The sequence below is a fragment of the Genypterus blacodes genome, unplaced genomic scaffold, assembly GCF_046128005.1.
Source record: "Genypterus blacodes isolate CSIRO-AG114 ecotype Tasmania unplaced genomic scaffold, CSIRO-AGI_Gbla_v1 ptg000108l_1, whole genome shotgun sequence".
Taxonomy (NCBI): Eukaryota; Metazoa; Chordata; class Actinopteri; order Ophidiiformes; family Ophidiidae; genus Genypterus; species Genypterus blacodes.
The window spans coordinates 760,262-780,057 of record NW_027466912.1 but is presented as its reverse complement, the minus strand read 5'-3'; the positions used below and the strand labels follow the sequence as shown (position 1 = coordinate 780,057).

The following is a 19,796-nucleotide window of genomic DNA, read 5'->3' as shown; positions in this document are numbered from 1 at the left end:
GCTCAATAAAGGAGAAGTGATGACCATTATTACTGTCACCTCTTGCGCAATATCAGTTGAGTAACTGGACGTGTTTGGATCAGATACTTTAAAAATCTCCTAAAATGGCGGACGAGCTTCAACTTTTACTTTCAACCACAAGAATTCAAATGTACGTATGTGCAAAACATAACACTGAAGGGTTCTTGACTTTAGTTATTCTATTTATTTAGTATGAAAGCACGCTGTTGTGTTTTTTACCCCTTTCACTTCAAGCATGATTTCAGTGAATAGTTGTCTTGTTGGCCTCATTTCTCAATTGAAATGAATTACTGTCGATGTTTGGCACATACCTTATTACCCAGCATGCTTTGCAATTCCCCCTCCTGTTGGGACACTCGAGGTTTCACCCTTTGGCAATAAATTATGAAATAACCACTTGAACTCTTCAGGGGTCAGCTACCCGGCAACACGCCTGGAGCTGGAATGTATCCGCTGCCTTGCTCAATGGCACTTCAGCAAAGCGAAGGGTTGCAAAAATTCTGATTGTGAACATACTGTAATGTATGATGATGTAATGACGATGATGACGATGAAACAGACTCACGCTCTCTGATGCTACTGCACAACTTCATCAACGCATTTGATTAGAATCTTATTTCTTGATAAACGCTTATTGACATCTCTGAGGTACTTTTACGTGTCTGTCCCGTCGCGTCACTACCTAGGAACTCGGACGCAATACATGTTTGCTTTCTCTTGTATTTGGGAGACTGAGTTGATGCTGTGTGCCGCTTCCTTCCTGTCTAGTAAGGAACCACAGGCACCCCTGATGTAACCTCAGGCATTGTACAGGATACCAACAACAACCTGCTGGGTGCTTTTGGTTTTGGTTCATTAGGCCCCGACTCATATGCAGACCGACTTTTGACGAAAGTGTTTTCATCTGAGTCAATTTGTCTTGACGTTTAAATCAATCTCTTTGAATGAGTCCATTTCCTGTTATTGGGACAGGAGATTAAAAGGAAACTCAGGCTGCAGATCAGTCCAAGGGGGTTTGTGAAGACAGTAGATGAATTTGGAAAAAGAGACCGTTTGGTGTTTCCAATTTCTGCATGTGAGTTGATTGATCTTAGAGTTAGAACACCTTCAGCTTGCTTCGTGCTCACTGGATGGATTGTGTGCGTATCATTGGACCCAGCATCCATCATTCTAAATGTGAGTAGTTGATGTGGCCCTGGACTCTGTGTGTGGCCCTTACGCATCAAAATCAATTGCAATTACAGGTCAACCACAGCAGACGATCTAGGAAGTACTTCAAGAAACATTAATGCATAAGGGGGAAACCATGGGAGGGAAGATTCAAAGAGAGATTCCCTCTCTGCAAACAGCCTGCTGTGCAATAAGAACTGCAGGTGTGAAGTACAATACAAATAATACAGCAAAAAACACATGCCTACAACAAAAGATGAACAATACTACTACTACTAATAAGATAATAGTAGTGAGTCACATAACATGAGTCCTGTGAGAAAGAGAGAGAAGATTACATCAGATGTTTCAGTTCTTGTGAAGGCCTCATTTCCTCACGTTGACAGAGAGAGAGTGTTTTGTCGAGGCGCACACACCTCTTGTGAAGCGTGTTTCATACTGGCCATGTTGGTTCTTCTGTGTCCTAGATGCAGCGACGCGTCTCTCAGTATTTCCTAACCATGTCCTGGAAAAGGCAAGACAGACCTGTTTAACCACCTATTTCCAGTAACGCTCCTCCTCCTCTGCTGCTCTGTCTCCTCCCCTTCCCTCGGTTCCTCTCCTCCCCCCCCTCCCTCTTTCGCTCCCTCCCCTCCCTTTGAACCTTGCAGCCGTGCTGCAAACACTGCTGACACCGCGGCTGCACATCCACCTGAATGAACGTGATCTCCATATATTCCCCTCGGCAGTGGGCCTTATCAACAAAGCCCGGGTCTTCCACTGACTCCACAATAAACCCCTGCACTTTCACTTTATTTAACAGTAGTCTTAAGTTAATTTATTTCAATAATCCCCTGCACCTTATTCATCAGCACTCATTTAGTGAACTTGTGTAATTTAATTTAGTGTGTTTTTAAGTATTCACCAAGCTGCTGTTTGTACATGTTGTTTTATGTTGTTTTATATGTTGTCTTCTGTTGTCTTTTTCTATATGTTACATGCACAGCAAATTCCTCTTAAGTGCAAACTTAATTGGCAAATAAAGTGATTCTGATTCTGATTCTGATTCTGATTCTGATACGGCTGTAGCTATGACAGCACAACACGCAGGAACGCCCAACAGCAACATGAAATACTAACGAAAAACGTTCCAGTGTGTATTCATAGAACACCTTTTTGTTGTGTTCCTGATGCTGCCGATAATGTATTTGATCAGATAAGACGTGTATAGTCAGTTGAAATTCAAACGAATTAAAGACAAATTAGGATATCTGGGATTTGATCTTGCAGCTTATGACAATAAACAAGAACATGAAGGTGGTTTAGGTGATTTCTCATCTATACACCTCTGACTTCTGGAGATTTTGAAGATGAAGTGCATCCTTCTGTCCATCTATCCATCCATTCTCCACCGCTTATCCCTGTGCAGGCGATGGAGCCTAACCAAAGCAGCCCAGATGTTCCTCTCCATGGCCACGTTCTCTAGCTCCTCCTGAGGGAATCCCGAGGACGAGCCTGGAACACCTCCTGAGTGAGGATTCCAAGAGGCATCCTGATGAGATGCTGACTCCTTTTAATGCAACACTTCTACTCCAAACTCCCTCTTGATGCCTGATATCCTGATGTCCTCTGCAGCAAAACCCCCTTTCTTGTATCCATGATCACATGGTTTCAGTTACTTCCCAAAGTTCACAACCATATAGGTGAGAGATGGAACATAGACTGAGCGCTTTGCTTTACATCGCTGCAGACTCTGAGCCGAACAAACACAAAGAAATAGAAGTAAATAACTCACATTACTCCACCAACAACACACTTAAAAATCTGTTTACTTGTGAATCACAAAGAGTGGAATAATGACCAGATGTGGTTTAGGTCGAGTGTGTGTGTCTTTTCCACAGAGATATAACATAAGTGTGCATCAAGAGAACAGTTATTACTCACCTTTCTCTCCGAGTGCAATTTCCTTGATCCTACAATTTGCAAACTTCCTGCAGCACATTTTAATTATAGGTATTGTCAACTTGTGTGTAGTTAGAAAGGTTCCACATGCAAGACCCAACTCATGCTGCAGCGTAGGGAAACTCCCGTCAAGCTCCAAGGTTTGACCAGAACAGCATGTATATACTGTGTATGGTGCTTTCAGGTACCCCACTTCATTTGACCTCAGTATTGTTGTTATACAATTCTATAGGTGATTGAATCATGTAACCCAACAGCGTTTATCACTGAATCTTATAATAGAACTTTATAATATTGCATTTTGACTCCATTAGTTGTTGGCAAAAGAAAAGTGCTGTCTATTTTGTTCCTACTATGATGAAATCTGTTCACCCTAGTTCCCCTTTTGGTGAGCAGCTACGCAGAACCATAGCAACACACCGTGACATGCAACATGCCGTTATAGACGTTGTACACATGCACACACACACATTGATTCAGTGTGTTCCTCCTATATTTTCTCACAGATAAATGTGGCCTTTACGTTCCCCTTCTTCATGCATATTGACATACATAACACACACACACACACACACACACACACACACACACACACACACACACACACACACACACACACACACACACACACACACACACACACACACACACAACAGAACAAGAGGAACTGACGTTTAGAGAAAGTACCACATCACTTTAAGGCCAATCCAACGTGCTGCCCAGCAAAAATCCGCCGTAGCACCAGTTAGGAACACTGGAATTTCATTTCGTGAGTGAAGGAATGTTGTCTGAGGTCTGGTTGGGCCAGCAGGTTGGATTTGTTCTCACAGACAGAAACAGATTTGGCAGATTCAGCACAAGTGTGAAGTGTAAAGGGGAATTCAATGACATAGAGAGAGAACTATAACTAACTGTCTTCTGTTGTCATTAGTAGTTGCAGCTGTTTTAAGACAGGAATACACAGGGTTAGTTTGTGGCTGCCCCTACAATGCTGTTTGAGTCTCTGTGTGATGACTGTGTGTTGACTCTAATAGGAAACCCCTAACATGTTTGATACCCTTTGACTTACACATGGTGAGGTTGGACTACAGGTACGGTGGATTCACGTGTTTTGTTTTGCTCCACATTTTGATATCTTAGACAGCAAGTCTGCACTTATTAGAATAGAATAGAATAGCTTTTATTGTCATTGTACATGAGAATACAACAAAATGCATTTGTGCTGTGCCTGAATCTTGGACAAGAATACAATTGTATGGTTTAAAACTCAATTTTGTAGATTAGCACTTTTAATATCTCTCCCCTCTCATTGACATCACAGCACAAAAAGGTCACAGGTGCTCAGCTTAGACCTCAAATACCACAACGCTGATTAGCTCAGATGTCTTCTCACCCACCCACCCCCCCCCCACACACACACAAACACACACACACACACACTGACATGTTTGATTCCCACATTTTGCTTGGGATGCTCAGACCATCGTGTCACAAATGCAAACTCTCCCTCGCACACCTACACTGTGACATCACATAGACATTACCTACATACGACAGCGCTGAGCATGTTCCCCCCACACACATCGACACTTGACATCACAGGACTCCCTCCTAAACCACAGCATCCCCCTTTTACACTCTGTGCCCTTGTTAGGTGGAGCTGACATCAAGCTCAACCAGCGTCAGAAGCCGCCCACTGACAATCTACGCTTAACTGAGCAAAGTGTAGATTAGATTAGATTCCTTGATTACACTGTAGCAAACTCATCCGCATTGTTATTCATGCTGCTTGAAGAACAGTGTGGTTATCTAAAATGGCTGAATTGTTTAAGATAGATTATAGAATGTGAGAGGGAGGAATGATCAAATATAATATATATTTTCCGTATGTTTTCCCCTGCAGTTAGTATGTTCAGTCACATCCAAAATTTGTGTAGTGTCTGTGTTTCTTTGAACAAATCACGGTGGAATTAACATTGAAAGGAGTTTAGTTAAGCTAAACTAAACAACTAGATTGGTAATTAGAACCAAAGTTGCATTGTATAATCAAATCCCTATTATCAGTTGTGTTCAATCAAATCGGCCTTCTTTTCTGGGTTATTGCGCCCTCTGCTGGACACACACTAAACTGACTTCAGGCCTCACTAATCGAATAGATATACAAGTACAATACACTTTATTGTACAATACAAGTTTAATGACGTCACCTGAGCCGTGGAAATGTCTCTTTGACCATATAGTGATTTAATAGAGAACATTAATGTCCGCCAAAGGCTGGCAGCACCGATTAATATCAGCCCGTGTTCTTGTAGAGTTTACTTTTGTCCGATTGTACGTCGAACGACTGCGGTCAAGCTAGCCGTCATTTGAAACTCCGTGGTAAAATCAGCCGCGCTTACATTTACAGTGCACGCGTACTTTAGCCTTTATGGTAAATGGATTGAAACGGAATTATGCAAAGTTAGCGTAAGGATCCGTTTTTCAAAATAAACGTCAAAGTTAGTGTGAGGATACAAAAATGACTATGTCCGTTTCTCCACAAAGCTGGTAACACATTTTGTTATTTTTTTATTATTTCATTTTATTTTCAAACCAAGAAATGGCTTGATTTCCTTTAGGCCATTTCAAGGTCCAACGATGAGACTTTCTATAAAACTTGTACTACAAAAGTGTGTGATTTAATGTTAGTCAGAGTTGTCCTACACAAACATACCAGTCATTGTCAGTAAATATTGGGAAATATTGTATTGTATTGTGTGTTAAAGTTAGACTTTAACTTTGGTGCTTTTAGGCTAATTTGACCGCGGAGTTTAAGATGACGGCTAACTTGGCCGCAGGGGCGAACAGTGTTGCTACCTTCAGGAACTGTGGGAATTCTTCCTATTACATGTTAAATGACGGCACAGGAAACGCACAGAACACTGGATGTCTATTTTGTTTATTATACTCAAATTTCCAATAAAATTACATGAATCTACTTGTGCTTTCAACTCAGGTAAATTGCTATTTGCCGTATTTGGTGATTTTTGCTATATGGCTATTAACCGGATTGTAACCAGTACGTCCCTGAAGGCATCAGGAGGGCTAGCAGTGGTGACAACAGGGTTCGGGTTCCGCAGCCGCAAAGGTGGAATAAGTTCCCCACTATGGCTTCACAGCCTCCACCTAAGCCGTGGGAAAGACGAATCCCAGGTGCCATGAGTGCGCCTGTAAACTACAGGTAAGAGAGCTTTTAACGGAGCTGGTAAAACTGCAGCAGTATGACTTGTTTTGTATTTACTGTCTGAAAGCTAGTTTGCTCGCGCTGCTAGCTCGGCGATGCTAACGTCGAATACTGAGGGTTTAACGCACAAGACGGACGAGACAGCAAAACTTGTCGCCTGTTTGGCATCTGTTGCGTTGTCGGTTTGTTTTTTTAACGATGGTTTAAAGACGATTTACTTATCTAACGTTTGTATAAACAGCCAAACACACATACACACACACGGGGGCCTGTCATGCGCCCTCCTCTGGTGACTCAGATGGGAAGTTTACAGTTTTGTCGCTTGGTTGTTGACAAAAATACAACATAGAACATTGACCGAAGTAACCTCAGTCAGTCCCTATAAATATGTAATTAGATATGCATTTTGTCGATCTATCATCAAGAAATGTCAGTAAGAGTGTTTGTTATGAGTAGACAGATGTGTAAGCCTTTGAGAACACGTTTGACTGATGACTTGTGTCCTTCATCTTGACCTCACCAGATCTACAGACTTTGCACCACCTGCAGGCCCCTCCACCTCTGCAGGCCCTCCGGTCCTCACAAGGATGGTGCCCCCACTGCCCCCCCGCGCCGTCCAGCAGTCCTTCCGTCCACCGTACAGCAGCTTCACCCCCTCCTACAGCCCCTATGGGAGCAGTGTTTATGGCGGGTACAGTGGCGGGTACAGTCCGTACAGCTACGGGGGCTACGGGAGCCACGGAGGCCTGGGAGGGTACAGTCGATTCTCCAACACGGACGACGTCACCCCCAGCCGGTTCGTGCAGCAGGCAGAGGAGAGCAGCCGCGGCGCCTTCCAGTCCATTGAAAGCATCGTCCACGCCTTTGCCTCGGTCAGCACCATGATGGAAGCCACCTTCTCGGCCGTGTACAACAGTTTCCGCGCGGTGCTGGACGTGGCCAACCACCTGACGCGGCTGCGGGCGCATCTCACGCGGGTTTTGTCGGCTTTTGCGCTCGTCCGCACTTTGCGATACCTCTACCGGCGGTTGCAGAGGCTTCTTGGGCGTAGGTCAGATGCTGAAGTTGAGGACTTGTGGGCAGACAGCACCAGTGATGCCCTGGTTAGTCGTGCGCCCGGAGGGAATGCGGCAGGGATGGAGGATCACACTGTTAAATCCTGGCCAATCATCCTCTTCTTCGCCGTTGTCTTGGGGGGACCCTACCTCATCTGGAAACTGCTGAGCTCCGGTCCTGATTCTGAAGAACAGGGTGAGACTTTACACTTGAGACTCTGTGCCTGTAGAACCGCAATCTTTGACTGGCAACGGTGCGTCTCTGTTGTGTATCCTTTATTCATCTGTCACAATCTGCTTTAACAAGTTTATATGTCCTTTGTGTAGCCACTAACTGGGCCAGCGGGGAGGATGACCATGTAGTGGCCAGAGCCGAGTACGACTTCACAGCTGCATCTGAGGAGGAGATTTCTCTGCGTGCAGGAGACATGCTGAACCTCGCCGTCAAAGGTGACAGAACCAAAAACAAAGATACAAGCCAAAAAGAAGGCGTTAGAAGTTTTTAATTTAGTGGTTTTCTTACAAAAAGAAGCAGTGTTAATCTTTTAGTGCCTTGACTTGCCTCAAAGTTCTTAGATTTCCGTCGGCTAAGATTGCGTCTTTTCCCTCTTCCTCGTCTCCAGAGCAACAGCCCAGGGTGCGTGGTTGGCTGCTGGCCAGCGTGGACGGCCAGACCACAGGCCTCGTTCCAGCCAACTATGTCAAGGTCCTAGGCAAGAGGAGAGGCCGCAAGCATGCGGAACAGGAGATCCCGGTCCAGGTCCAGCAAGGGAATCCACATGCCTCCCAAACCGTCTTGGCCGCAGAACAGCAGCCAAATCCGTCCCAAGGCTCAATCCCGGGCCGCGGTCCAGCCTCCGTTCCGGCGGAGGAGCTGCTAGAGTCCGTGTACAGAGAGACACCGGCGTCCTTTATTCTGGAGACGCCCAACTCCAACACTTCCTCCAGCACAACGCTTAACATCCCAGAAAAGATGGACCTGTGATTTGCAAATCTGCATGTGCTCATTTCACGGGTCTCCACGGTCTGTGCCCGACGCTCTGAAGCTGTGAACTTTGACTGTTTCGCTCTGTTGCTTTGGGCAAATGTGTTCCACCAACTGTAAGTAGTCCCCAAGCTCCTCTATGAAGACTCCCTGGGCGGTTTGACTGTGTTTATGGATGAGTGAACATTGGTTAAAGGGTTCTAAAGGGTTTCTACACTTTAGTTCTATGTTAACTAATCAGTGGAATCACCGGCATATTGTCTTCGTAAGACCTTATACAAGCAAATTTTCTGTATGGTTTAAATACAGTATAATGTTCTTAATATTGTGTCTAATATGGAATTTGATCATTGTAGAATCTAGTAATTTGTCAACAGGTGATGTCATAACCTTGTTCAACCGTGGGGAATTATTTAATTGAATGAGGCGCACTGAGCATCATTACATACTGACAGAGTTTCATATTGTCTGTAATTATAAGAAACATCCTTCACAGTTCTAACTGTTGCTTTTGGTCTTCATTTCTTAAGTTGATTGGTCTTTTAGATTTTCTTCCTGAAACGAGGAAGAATTACTTTTGCACACTTTCAACCATTCAGAAATGACATTTTGTAAATGCTTCACAATGCAATTTTGAAAATAAAGCAGTTGTGATGTGATTTGTCTCTTGTTAAATATAATTAAGTTGTTAAAATTATTATTTAACTCCATCATAGTTCTTACTAGTAGAAAAGTAAGTTATTTTGTTATTTTGAAAATATTATGAAGTAAAAGAACAATAACTGTAAATACTAAAATGTACTTAGGTACTGCAGTGAGTTATTACTTTGTTAATAGAGACACATGCAATGTTCAAGTACAAACAAAGGGGAAATGTTTCAACTCTTTTTAAAACTTTGGAATGGGAGAGGGGGCGGGGCCGATCGAGAACTCCTCACTGATTCTAATGCAATGGCTGCGGTTTGGAACAACAGAGGATTCAAAGCTGTGGCGGCTGTGGGCAAGGTGACCAGATCTAGTCACTCTGGTCTGAAATCCCGGTACGACGCATTGGTCATCGGAGGAGGTGAGGGGACGAGGCCAGTTGTGGAAAACTGCAGCAAATACAAGATCGCAGAAATGTAATTTGTGCCAAGGAATCCAAACGGTGAAGGCCGCCCACCACCAGCTCGGTTCTGCTTGAGGTTTTCGTTGCTGCACTCCCAAGTGCTGCTCATGGGAGAATATTGGGTCTCTTAGATACTCTGTATCTTGCGCTTTGAGATAAACTCTGCTGTGATTTGGCGCTATATGCATTTAGTTAAATTGAATTAATCGGCAATGCTTCTTTGCAGCATACGTTGTTTGAAAAAGTACATTTTAGCAGTAACGACGCACTTTTCCGTCCCGGTTAAGACGTGGAAGTGCGTCCTTACAAGGACCTGTGGGATTTATTTAAAATATTATTTAAATGACTACGAAAGTATTTGTGTGGCGTAACTGCACAGTAATGCTTAACTTTGCACTCATTCAAACTACTCATAAAGATAAGTCAGAACTGCTTGCACAACGCTACTGCGTGCAAGATATGTGTCCCGTATGACCTGTGGATGACTGATAGTCTGAAATGTTTTCTCATTGCATGGTTCTGACACACCAAGAGGCTTGTAAGCAGATTTGAATGAGACAGTGGTCTATCTAGATCCCTGGAAAGCAGTGGTGATGTTTTATTTACTAGCTCAATAAGTGTGTTTTCATAAAACTAGTGAATCCTGAATAGCAAGATGTAAAATGTTCCTTCTAAATCATCTCTACCATTTACAGTAATTACTGAGATCTTCATGACCAACTCATATATACTTTATATTTCATTGCAGGACACAATGGACTTGTGGCGGTGAGTTTAGTGTGTGTGTGTGTGTGTGTGTGTGTGTGTGTGTGTGTGTGTGTGTGTGTGTGTGAAGTTTATTTATTTACTAATACTTCAGTTTTCCATTCTGGAAAATTGGTAAACTATGGAACTACATTTCAATACATGGTTCTCAAACTGTTCTCAAGCCAGAAAAGACGGTCAACAAGTCAGCAAGTTGTCTGTGTCATACAAGGTGTAAATGGTAGCAGAGCACATGGGAATCTAAATACAATCCAAACTGCTTGATCACACATGGATGTGGTCTGACTTGCATTGTGATCAGATCACGTGTCATAACTGTCCAGGAGCAAAATTAAGGGATATAGCTGGGACACATTTGTGAAGTAAAATCCAGCCACAAGTTGAAAAGGTCACCCCACCTTGACTCCGTTGATAAAGTAAAATAATGTCGAGGAATGGGGACAGTCACTATTGTTTTACATGTGACCAATAGTCACATGTGATTATTTGTACGTATTGCCAGCAAGGCAAGAAAATGATGTGTACATGGCAGAAATGAATAGGGTAAGATAGAAGGATGCCAGGCATACAGCAAGCAAGACGTTTTAATGCCATGACATTTTTTTTCCCACTCTGTTGCAAACGCAAAATCGCTAAATACTCATTTAAATTGTAATATCGCACAGTATCAATAATGTTTGAAATATCAATTTATTACTGCCTCAAGTGCATGGAAAAGTACTGAGTCACTGCCCATGAAAGAAAGATGCAACTCATTTTAAATATGATAGTTATCGGAGCAAGGATGACTGCTGGGTTTAAATTTTAATATACTCGACAGCACCAACAAGATAAGAAAAGGTTAAAAAATAGTTCAGTTTATGATGGTGTTACCAAACAGATTGCGTCACAGGGGAGTGTTCCAGTGCCAACGAAAAAGAAAAACACTTCAAGGTGACATAAAACTGGCAAGAAGGAGGACAGGTCGCATCACAATGTCGGCAGAATCCCGATATTTTGGAATGGAAGATAAAAATACAAGTCCTGACATCAGTTGTCCAAATAACATACCTGATACAGAGATCACATTTTAAATGGGTCCTCAATCAGGGAACAGGAGCTTATTCAGCTGGTGTACGGGATTGAAAGCCCACAGTCTCTTAGCTCCTTGTATACCTGAGATGATTTCAGATCCACATTAATGGTTGTAGCCAGTAGTCGAGTTGCAAAGTCAAATTTTAGATGGATTTGATCAAAAGTTCAATGCATGAGGTCAGGTTTTTCATCAATAATACTTTTCACGTTTGGTGGTTTTATTGTTAACAATATCATTGGCTTCTTACATTGTGGTATTAATATTTTCGGTTAATTCTTTTGTTAATGTGTGTGTTTGTCTGGGCGCACACACACATTTGTGTATAGGCTGCCTATCTTCAGAAGGGAGGAGTGAAGACGGCAGTGCTAGAGCGCAGGCATGTGCTGGGAGGAGCAGCGGTTTCAGAGGAGATCTTCCCTGGTAGGGTGCTCTCTTGCAGGGTTTCCTTACATAGTCATTTTTGATTACATTCTTTCATACATAAAAAAAGAAACATTACTTTTTATCCCCATAAGAATGAATAACATTGTCCTATGCAGGTTTCCATTTCTCCAGGTGTTCCTATTTGTTGAGTTTATTGAGACCACACATATACAAAGACCTGGAGCTCAAGGTAAGAAAAAACACAGCAAAGTTCTAAGAATACAGATGAATTAATCAAATTTCATGAAGTAATAGCTTTAATTCACCAAGTGCTTCTTCATTTTCAGTAACCTATAGTCTGTGATAACTATATGCTGATAACAATACCAAATATATCTGCAAAAACCGATCTAGGCTTAGTTATAATAATAATAAAATTAAAACTGAAATATTAACGGCCTTGGCAGAGCATTAGCCAACGTGACAAATCCTCTCCAATCAGGGCCACTAGTCACTAGTGGATCGCCACATTCACTATATTAGCAAAGGCCTTCTGATGACAAGTTTTCACCACAAGACAGAAACTCCCAAAAATGTGATACCGATATTCCTTTCTGGCGCGCACTTGCTAGCCTGCTAACATCGCCTCATGTTACAGTGTCACCGACGTAAACATACTAAATAGCAGTGTCATTTGTTGGACTGACGTCTGTTTGGCATATAATCATTTTGTGACTGAAGGGCGCAGGTTTGTGAATTTAATTGGATGGAAATTTAAACAGGTTCACCAAGTGACGCTGTGATGTCACATTTATGTATTCTTTGAACCTTTAGCGAGCCACTCAGAAACGGGTGGCGAGCTACTGGTAGCTTGCGAGCGTCATGTTGGAGACTCCTGGTCTAATCTTTTGATCTGTGAATTTTGGTTAGGTCTTCATTTATCTTCTATGTGTCTTCAGAAACATGGGCTGAAGGTGTATATGAGAGACCCTCATGCCTTCACCCCCATATTGGAGGAGGGAGTGAGCGGTTTCCCACCAAGGTCTCTCATCCTGGGCTCAGATATGGCTATGAACCAGAAGGAGATTGGCAAGTTTTCACAGAAGGATGCCAAGGTACTTTGAGCACTATGGTTCAAGTTATGAGATCAAATTTTTCCAATAGTGTAAAGTTACTTGGAGCCATTTATCATATACTCCCCCAGTGCTAACCTCATCCTCACTTTCAGTCATTCTTCACTATGAACCCAGGCTTTTCCAGACTTTGTTACACATCTGGATAAGCTAGCAGAGGCTATCCACCCTCTACTGGATGCCCCTCCTGTAGATATCCCAGGTATCACTTCTGGATCACTGAGGAAAAGACTAAATGCAGCCAAAACACTGATGCCAATCGTCAAATGTGGTACGTTAGTGGTGAAATACTTTTGAAATGAATTTTTTATATTTTGGATATTGAAGAACTAATTATTTGTGCATAATTGAGAGTCCTGCAGTACTTGAGTCATGGTGATGATATGTGTGTTGAAAGGTCTCAAACTGGGTAGAAACCTTCCAGACTTTTATGAGATCATAACTGCGCCAGTAATGAAGGTTTGTTGTAGCTAATACATTCTTTGCCATCATCCATTACCTGCATCATGACTGATTTGTTTGTCTGTAGATCCTCAATCAGTGGTTTGAGTCAGAGCCACTGAGAGCAACACTGGCAACTGATGCTGTGATTGGTGCCATGACCAGTCCCAATAATCCTGGTAGTGGGTGAGAAAGACTTCAGTGACTCGCACAGATGTGATTGCATACAATCAACCTATAACCTCTACAATAGGCACAGGTATATATAGGGATAGGAAGGACAGACTTACTTGATGCCGTGTGGGAAATTGTCATGTTACAGCAACATGGTCACCAGAGAGGCAAAGAATAAATGTAGCACTAAACCAGCAAAAACAGCAATTTGCCATATTATTGATAATTCAGCAAGGCCTACAGAATAAAAGACCAATAAAAAGAAAAGCAAGACCGATAAATTGAAAAACTATAAACAAGATGAACTATCAAACTGATAAATAATCTGCATGATTTGGTTTTGCCTGATAGGTATGTTCTTTTGCATCATGTGATGGGAGAGTTGGAGAAGGAGAAGGGAGCATGGGGTTACGTGGAGGGAGGCATGGGAGGTGTGTCTCAGGCTATTGCTAGTGCTGCACGTTCCTACGGTGTAGACATTTTCACTGAAAAGGTAATATGGTTGTGTTGAATTACATATATGCCATTATAGATAATGTCAGTTCTTTTGTACATTACATATTACATGTTTAATGATTTACGATACTGATTGGAAGATTTGTGTGAATTATTCATTGTGTAGTCATGTGTTTAAGGTTTATATTACTCTACTGAATTTATAGCATTATTATACAGTATATAAACCTAGATTCCAAACTGGCTGGGACAAAAAACAGAAAGAAGTGTTTTGTGAGACAATGACAAGTTCTTTAAAGAGAGGGGGATTAATAACATACCTAATTATTAGTTTGGGTAAAGTTGGATCTGGATGTTGCCATGGCATTTGTTAAGCCTCCTCAAATTGAAAATTCAGCCCTTTTGGTTATATGCAATTTTAATGGATACCTGTAACATTTTCTTCTGTATCTGTTCTGCATTCACTGTATCGTCTGGGTTCTTCCTAGGAAGTAGCACAAATCCTGGTCGGCTCAGACGGTGCTGCCAAAGGAGTTGTACTAAAGAATGGCGCAGAGATCCACAGTAAAGTTGTTCTATCAAATGCAACCCCTTATGTTACCTTCAAGAACCTCACTCCAAAGGTAATACAACAAAATAAATAAAATGTATAATAAAACCACAACACAGCACCAGAATGTCTAATATCTTGTTTTCCCTTGTAGGGTGCACTATCTCCAGCGTTCAGGAAAGCCATAGATCAAATAGATTACACCTCACCTGTCACCAAAATCAATGGTAAAAAAAAAGTTCTTGTATTCTGTTTTACTAATTTCAGGCATAATTTGCATTAGGTGGTAGTTTCATTCTGACTATTAAAAATCATTAAGCTGAAAAATAAACTGACCTGGTTGGTTCGCACTGCTCCCAAAGATCTGTGTCCTATCTTAGCAAAAAATTCATCACATTTGGGCTTTACCAGTTGAAGGACAAAAACAAACCAGTAATAACACACTTTGAAAGTAGAAGATCAGAATATACAATATGTAGTGTATCAAGCTTTTTGGCCTACATCCATATTGACAGTTATTGCATACTCAGAAAACACAAATTTCAGGGTTTTGGCTGTTGGAAAGCCCACTTTGCTGAGAAGTTACATTAACATCCCCGTGTGCCTTCATATCGTATAGCTGCCCACTGGCCAATTACAGAAAAGTTTGAGCAATAATGCTCTTTGTTTACTTGTTTGGCATGATATACTTTGCAAAATTTGCTGTAGAGTAACTGAACAAGGTAAATATACAAATTACAAAAAATACAGTCTATATTAGGTTAACTGTAGTAATTTTGTTTTCGACAGTGGCAGTGGATAAGCTACCAAACTTCCTAGCAGCTCCCACTCCAGACGGGAAACCTGGACCCCACCACCAGTGCTCAATTCACCTCAACTGTGAGAGTGTTGACGTACTGGAGACTGCTTACAAAGAGGCCATGAATGGATGTCCCTCGACAAGGTACAAACTGGATGTATACACTACAATGTGTACAATCACTGTAATGATATAATAATATAAGCAGGGAAGCATTTTTTTCTGCCAAGTATGAAAAGTTTTGTTGGTAGATAAATGTCCAGCTGATCTAAATTTCTGACCATTTTGCAAAGACAGCAAAGGATTGTGTGTGTGTGTGAGAGAGAGAAAGTTAAGGGACAACAATTAATATGTAATATTAAAACATGGTATATTTCCAAGTAAATATCTTGATCTACATGATATGTAGCTCAAATCCACTAGGATGATTCTGAGTAAACGAGTAATACTCAGTTGTAACCAAAAGAGGAAAAAACAACAGGAATGTCTGTAAACATTCCTGTAATGGTTTTTCAATCTTCCTTATACCACTTTAAGTGGTACGTAATATCATGGCATCTTTCATTAGGTATGAATAAACAGTTAAGTTCTCAAATGTAACCCCAAGAAAGATTTCAGCAGAATTGTAACGTCACTTGTTGGATGATTTCTGGAGACAAAGGTTATGAAATCAGCCAGTAATGTCACAGAATAAATGAGATTACAGTATTTTAATCTTTGTACTCACATACTCATGTCTAGGTTTAAATGTAGCCAAAGATAGTTCTGCTCAAGGTAATCAGAAACTGTGAGACTATTTGAAAATCTCCTTACCTCCAAATTGTTTGGATCTGGTTGGTTTGGTGTAGCCCCCAAAATGTTTATGCGACTACAGCTAAAGCTAAACCTTAAACTCCCTTTCTGCATTGTAGAAAACATCACATATGTGTTCTGTATGTACAGATGCATTAAAATACATGAAAAGATTGATCAGGCTATAGGCTGTTTGACATAGTTCTCAGTGAGTTTCCTTCAGTTGAATACAGATAAAACTACATTCAATTTCTCATTTACAATCCTCACATAATGCTCCTCTTTCCTGAAGACCCATGCTGGAGATGACAATCCCCTCTGTGTTGGATCCTACGCTGGCCCCCCCTGGCTGCCATGTGGTGTTACTTTTCACTCAATTCACCCCATACCATATAGGAGACAGGGAGTGGACAGAGCAGGACCGTGAGGCCTTTGCTGACACAGGTTAGAAACACGACACAAAGGCCCCTTTTACATTTCGCTTTAAAATGCATTTGTAGTATCTTGATATGTTGTCTGGATAATGACATCAGATTACAGGAGTTTTATCTAAACCTTGCATTGTGATCAGATCCCAGTAAGCAGGCCATTATCTGATTAAAACCCATCCTTAGTCCATGCCCCTTGAGAGTCTTCATCCATTAGCTAATATCTTTTTTGCATGGGCTGTCACTGTTAAATTTGTACCACAGCTTTGCAATCGATAAAGGCGCCTCAGATCTGTCACAACAAAGTTAGCGTTAGTTGTTGGGCTTTTCGTGTCAATATTTTTTGCTGTATGTATAGTTGTATTTAGCAGCGTCTTCCAGAGTAGAGCCCACATCAAGCTCTGTTTACTGGTCTCCCACCCTGATCATGGGGGCTTTAAAATGCGATTTGCGGGTACGGGTCATTTGCTACTTTTCTAAAGGCCTCAAACCTCCAGCAGGGAGTGACTTCCTCTCAGGGTTAAGGACCCTAATTGGCCTCTATCTATCCTATCCCTTGGCACTGTGTCACTGGGCAAATCCCACTGACACAGTATATGTATGTGTATATGGATGTCCCGTTAACCAACTAGTTTGCATTTGTCGTGTTTAAGGGATAATTCATATTTTAAACTCATAAAAAAAAAAAAAACGTACTTCAAAGTCCCCTACGGTTCTGTAGATCTTCACAGTTTTGATGGATCCAATCTGCCAATGTGTAAATGTCCCACATTGGATAACTGCATTCTAAAAGCATTTATAGCTGGCATTAACATGTGATTTCTATTATGTGGAAAATATCTGATACAGAAGTGATGCAGGCCTGCACATAGCCCACAATGTGGAATACTGTGTGCGTTACTGTTTCATTTATTGATTAGCACACAAAGTGGAGCAAGCTGGACTTAAAATTTGCCTAATACTCTTCCAATAATGCAATTGTGGATGTTGTTCATTGTATTGATTAAGCTGTCAGAGTGATAAACAGTGTGTTCGTTTTTCTCAGTGTTTGACTGGGTGGAGAAATACGCCCCTGGGTTCAAACAGTCTGTATTAGGCAGGGACATTCTGACTCCGCCTGACCTGGAGAGGATCTTTGGGCTCACCGGAGGGGTACGTTGATTAGGAAGCATCACTGATTTCCTTTTATTCTGTATATTCCACTGCTTTCAGCCTAAGAAAATAACCTGTGCCATAAGGAGTTGACTCAGAGATTTTATAAACTACAGTTCCAAGTCAATCTGTGAGTTAGAATCTACATTAATCAGGTGTGTAAAGGGACTGGACCATGATTTTTGGACATTACACAAGTTCCTCTCTCTTAACAGAATATCTTTCATGGATCAATGTCACTGGACCAGCTCTACCTTGCACGACCTTTGTCCTCACTCTCAGACTATCGCTCACCAATTAAAGGGCTATATCTATGTGGCAGTGGCTGCCATCCAGGTTTGTTTTAATGATTTTAAAATAGCCTCTGATAAGTATTGAATTGTGAGTGTATTCATATGTATTATGATGTGTCGTGTAAGGAGAAAACCATTATCAATCTTATCTACAATTAGATGACCCGTTATTTTGACTACTACATAGAAGAAAAGCTAGCGCTGTTTTCCTGTATTCTATACACAGACTGACTCTAGGCTATTTATTTGTGTATTTTTGTGTGATTTCTTAGGTGGTGGCGTGATGGGGTCAGCAGGCTGGAATGCTTCCCTCACTGTTATTGACGATCTGAAACATCAGTGAGACATTAAACACCATCATTGAATGGTTTGGAAAGGTTATGGAAAGGTTTTCGGATTTAATTGGCAAGTACATGTAGAAAGCCCTGAATTATGCACATGGCATGGGATGAAAATAGTCTTGAACCTTCTCAAATAGTCATTTTTACTTCGTTAATTGAAAAAAAATACCTGCTATTAGTGTATTGCTGTCGCAATCCCGATATATTGGCTCAGGATGGTAGAGTGGCCGTGTAGGATGTGTAGGAAGGTTCCCAGTTCGATTCTGGGCTCCTCCTACAGAGCCTGTCGAAGTGAGCAAGACACTGAACCCTTAAGTGCTCCTGATGTGCAGGCTGGCTCCTTTCATGGTATGCCTCTGCCATCAGTGTAAGAATGTGTCATTGTAGAGTGCTTTGGACATAAGCACTATATACTTGTTTTTACCTATATATATGATATTTATAAATATCAATCAGTATCAATTGAATCAATAATGTTTTGAGAATACTGTGTCTCTTGAAACACTCCTGCCACATGATTCATGTTGGATTCATAATGTACTGAACCTTTTTACAGATTCTATTAATAAATACAAATTAATTGACACAGATGCAGATATGTTGCATCCTGATTTAAAAATGGGTAAGGCCAAATACTGATTTTTAACTAAATACAGCTACCTGGGGAATTATCATCATTTCTGGCAGAACTCTCAGTAGCCTCATCCATTATCATGAGTTATTATAGAATTATTTTAAATGACTTTAATTTGAGACTTTAATTTTCATATTAACCACGAATATGAGTCCAACGATGTTGGATTTTTGTTAGATAACCTTGATATGAGACAATATATTGTCATTTCAATGTACAATATTACCCTGTGTTTTTCTGTGCAAATGACAATAAACTTGAAACTTGAAACTTGATATATACAGAATACTACACACAAGCATGATAATGTGGTAAGGACAAAGTGATAACACAAGGCTAAAGTAGTACAATGTGTCATTTTGTTTTACTGTACACTTGACGCTAAACCTGCAGTATTAATTTTGATTCACACATTTTCAACACAATCTTTCTATGAAATAAGCTAAAAAAATATAAACTCATTATAAGTTGCTTCAATACAGTAAATATTCATATTGAAATATCGTAACAATATTAAAGTTATGCAATTTTTCTTGCAGACCTTCCCATAACATCTTCCCGCTGATAGTTCACCCCTGCCCTTTACTGGATATGATCCCTAACCTTATGTTATACATGAAGTAGCTTCCAAATTAGGGGGAGTTTTGGAGATTTGTTAGCATTGTGGCTCATGTTCAATTCTGGAACTCTCAACAATGTTGCTAGCAAGTTTGAAGCCAATTGCCAAATGGCGATCTCATTCATAGTTCCATTCATGATGTCATTAACAACTCATGATGTCATTAACAAATGTGAGCGCTCGAATGTTCCATTCTACCCCTATTGGCACGGCATGGCTACAGGATAGTAAGAAGGGTCGTTGAGAGTGTTGCAAGGTTCCTGGTTCGATTCTGGGCT

General features: G+C 41.2%; 2 protein-coding genes across 2 annotated transcripts; both read left to right on the top strand.

The window, feature by feature from the left end:
• The first annotated feature begins 6,206 nt into the window (after positions 1–6,206).
• pex13 (peroxisomal biogenesis factor 13) lies at positions 6,207–9,054 on the top strand. The gene is made up of 4 exons (XM_076160970.1): positions 6,207–6,352; positions 6,879–7,606; positions 7,738–7,860; positions 8,034–9,054. The coding sequence occupies exons 1-4, from the start codon at positions 6,279–6,281 to the stop codon at positions 8,393–8,395; spliced, it is 1,287 nt and encodes a 428-aa protein (XP_076017085.1). The 5' UTR covers positions 6,207–6,278; the 3' UTR covers positions 8,396–9,054.
• A 292-nt stretch (positions 9,055–9,346) lies between these two features.
• Positions 9,347–18,463, top strand: pyroxd2 (pyridine nucleotide-disulphide oxidoreductase domain 2). The gene is made up of 16 exons (XM_076160880.1): positions 9,347–9,461; positions 10,252–10,271; positions 11,670–11,763; positions 11,883–11,956; positions 12,666–12,821; positions 12,957–13,110; positions 13,237–13,298; positions 13,369–13,466; positions 13,806–13,947; positions 14,399–14,533; positions 14,615–14,687; positions 15,250–15,403; positions 16,344–16,495; positions 17,525–17,631; positions 17,847–17,967; positions 18,197–18,463. The coding sequence occupies exons 1-16, from the start codon at positions 9,347–9,349 to the stop codon at positions 18,265–18,267; spliced, it is 1,728 nt and encodes a 575-aa protein (XP_076016995.1). The 3' UTR covers positions 18,268–18,463.
• Positions 18,464–19,796: the final 1,333 nt, after the last annotated feature.

Excerpts from the sequence above, each read along its gene's own strand:
- pex13 (XM_076160970.1), top strand. The coding sequence starts at position 6,279 with ATGGCTTCACAGCCTCCACCTAAGCCGTGGGAAAGACGAATCCCAGGT. Across the intron at positions 6,353-6,878 it reads AGTGCGCCTGTAAACTACAG|ATCTACAGACTTTGCACCAC; the intron begins GTAAGAGAGCTT and ends TGACCTCACCAG. Across the intron at positions 7,607-7,737 it reads TCCTGATTCTGAAGAACAGG|CCACTAACTGGGCCAGCGGG; the intron begins GTGAGACTTTAC and ends TCCTTTGTGTAG.
- pyroxd2 (XM_076160880.1), top strand. The coding sequence starts at position 9,347 with ATGGCTGCGGTTTGGAACAACAGAGGATTCAAAGCTGTGGCGGCTGTG. Across the intron at positions 12,822-12,956 it reads TTTCACAGAAGGATGCCAAG|GCTTTTCCAGACTTTGTTAC; the intron begins GTACTTTGAGCA and ends CTATGAACCCAG. Across the intron at positions 15,404-16,343 it reads AATGGATGTCCCTCGACAAG|ACCCATGCTGGAGATGACAA; the intron begins GTACAAACTGGA and ends TCTTTCCTGAAG.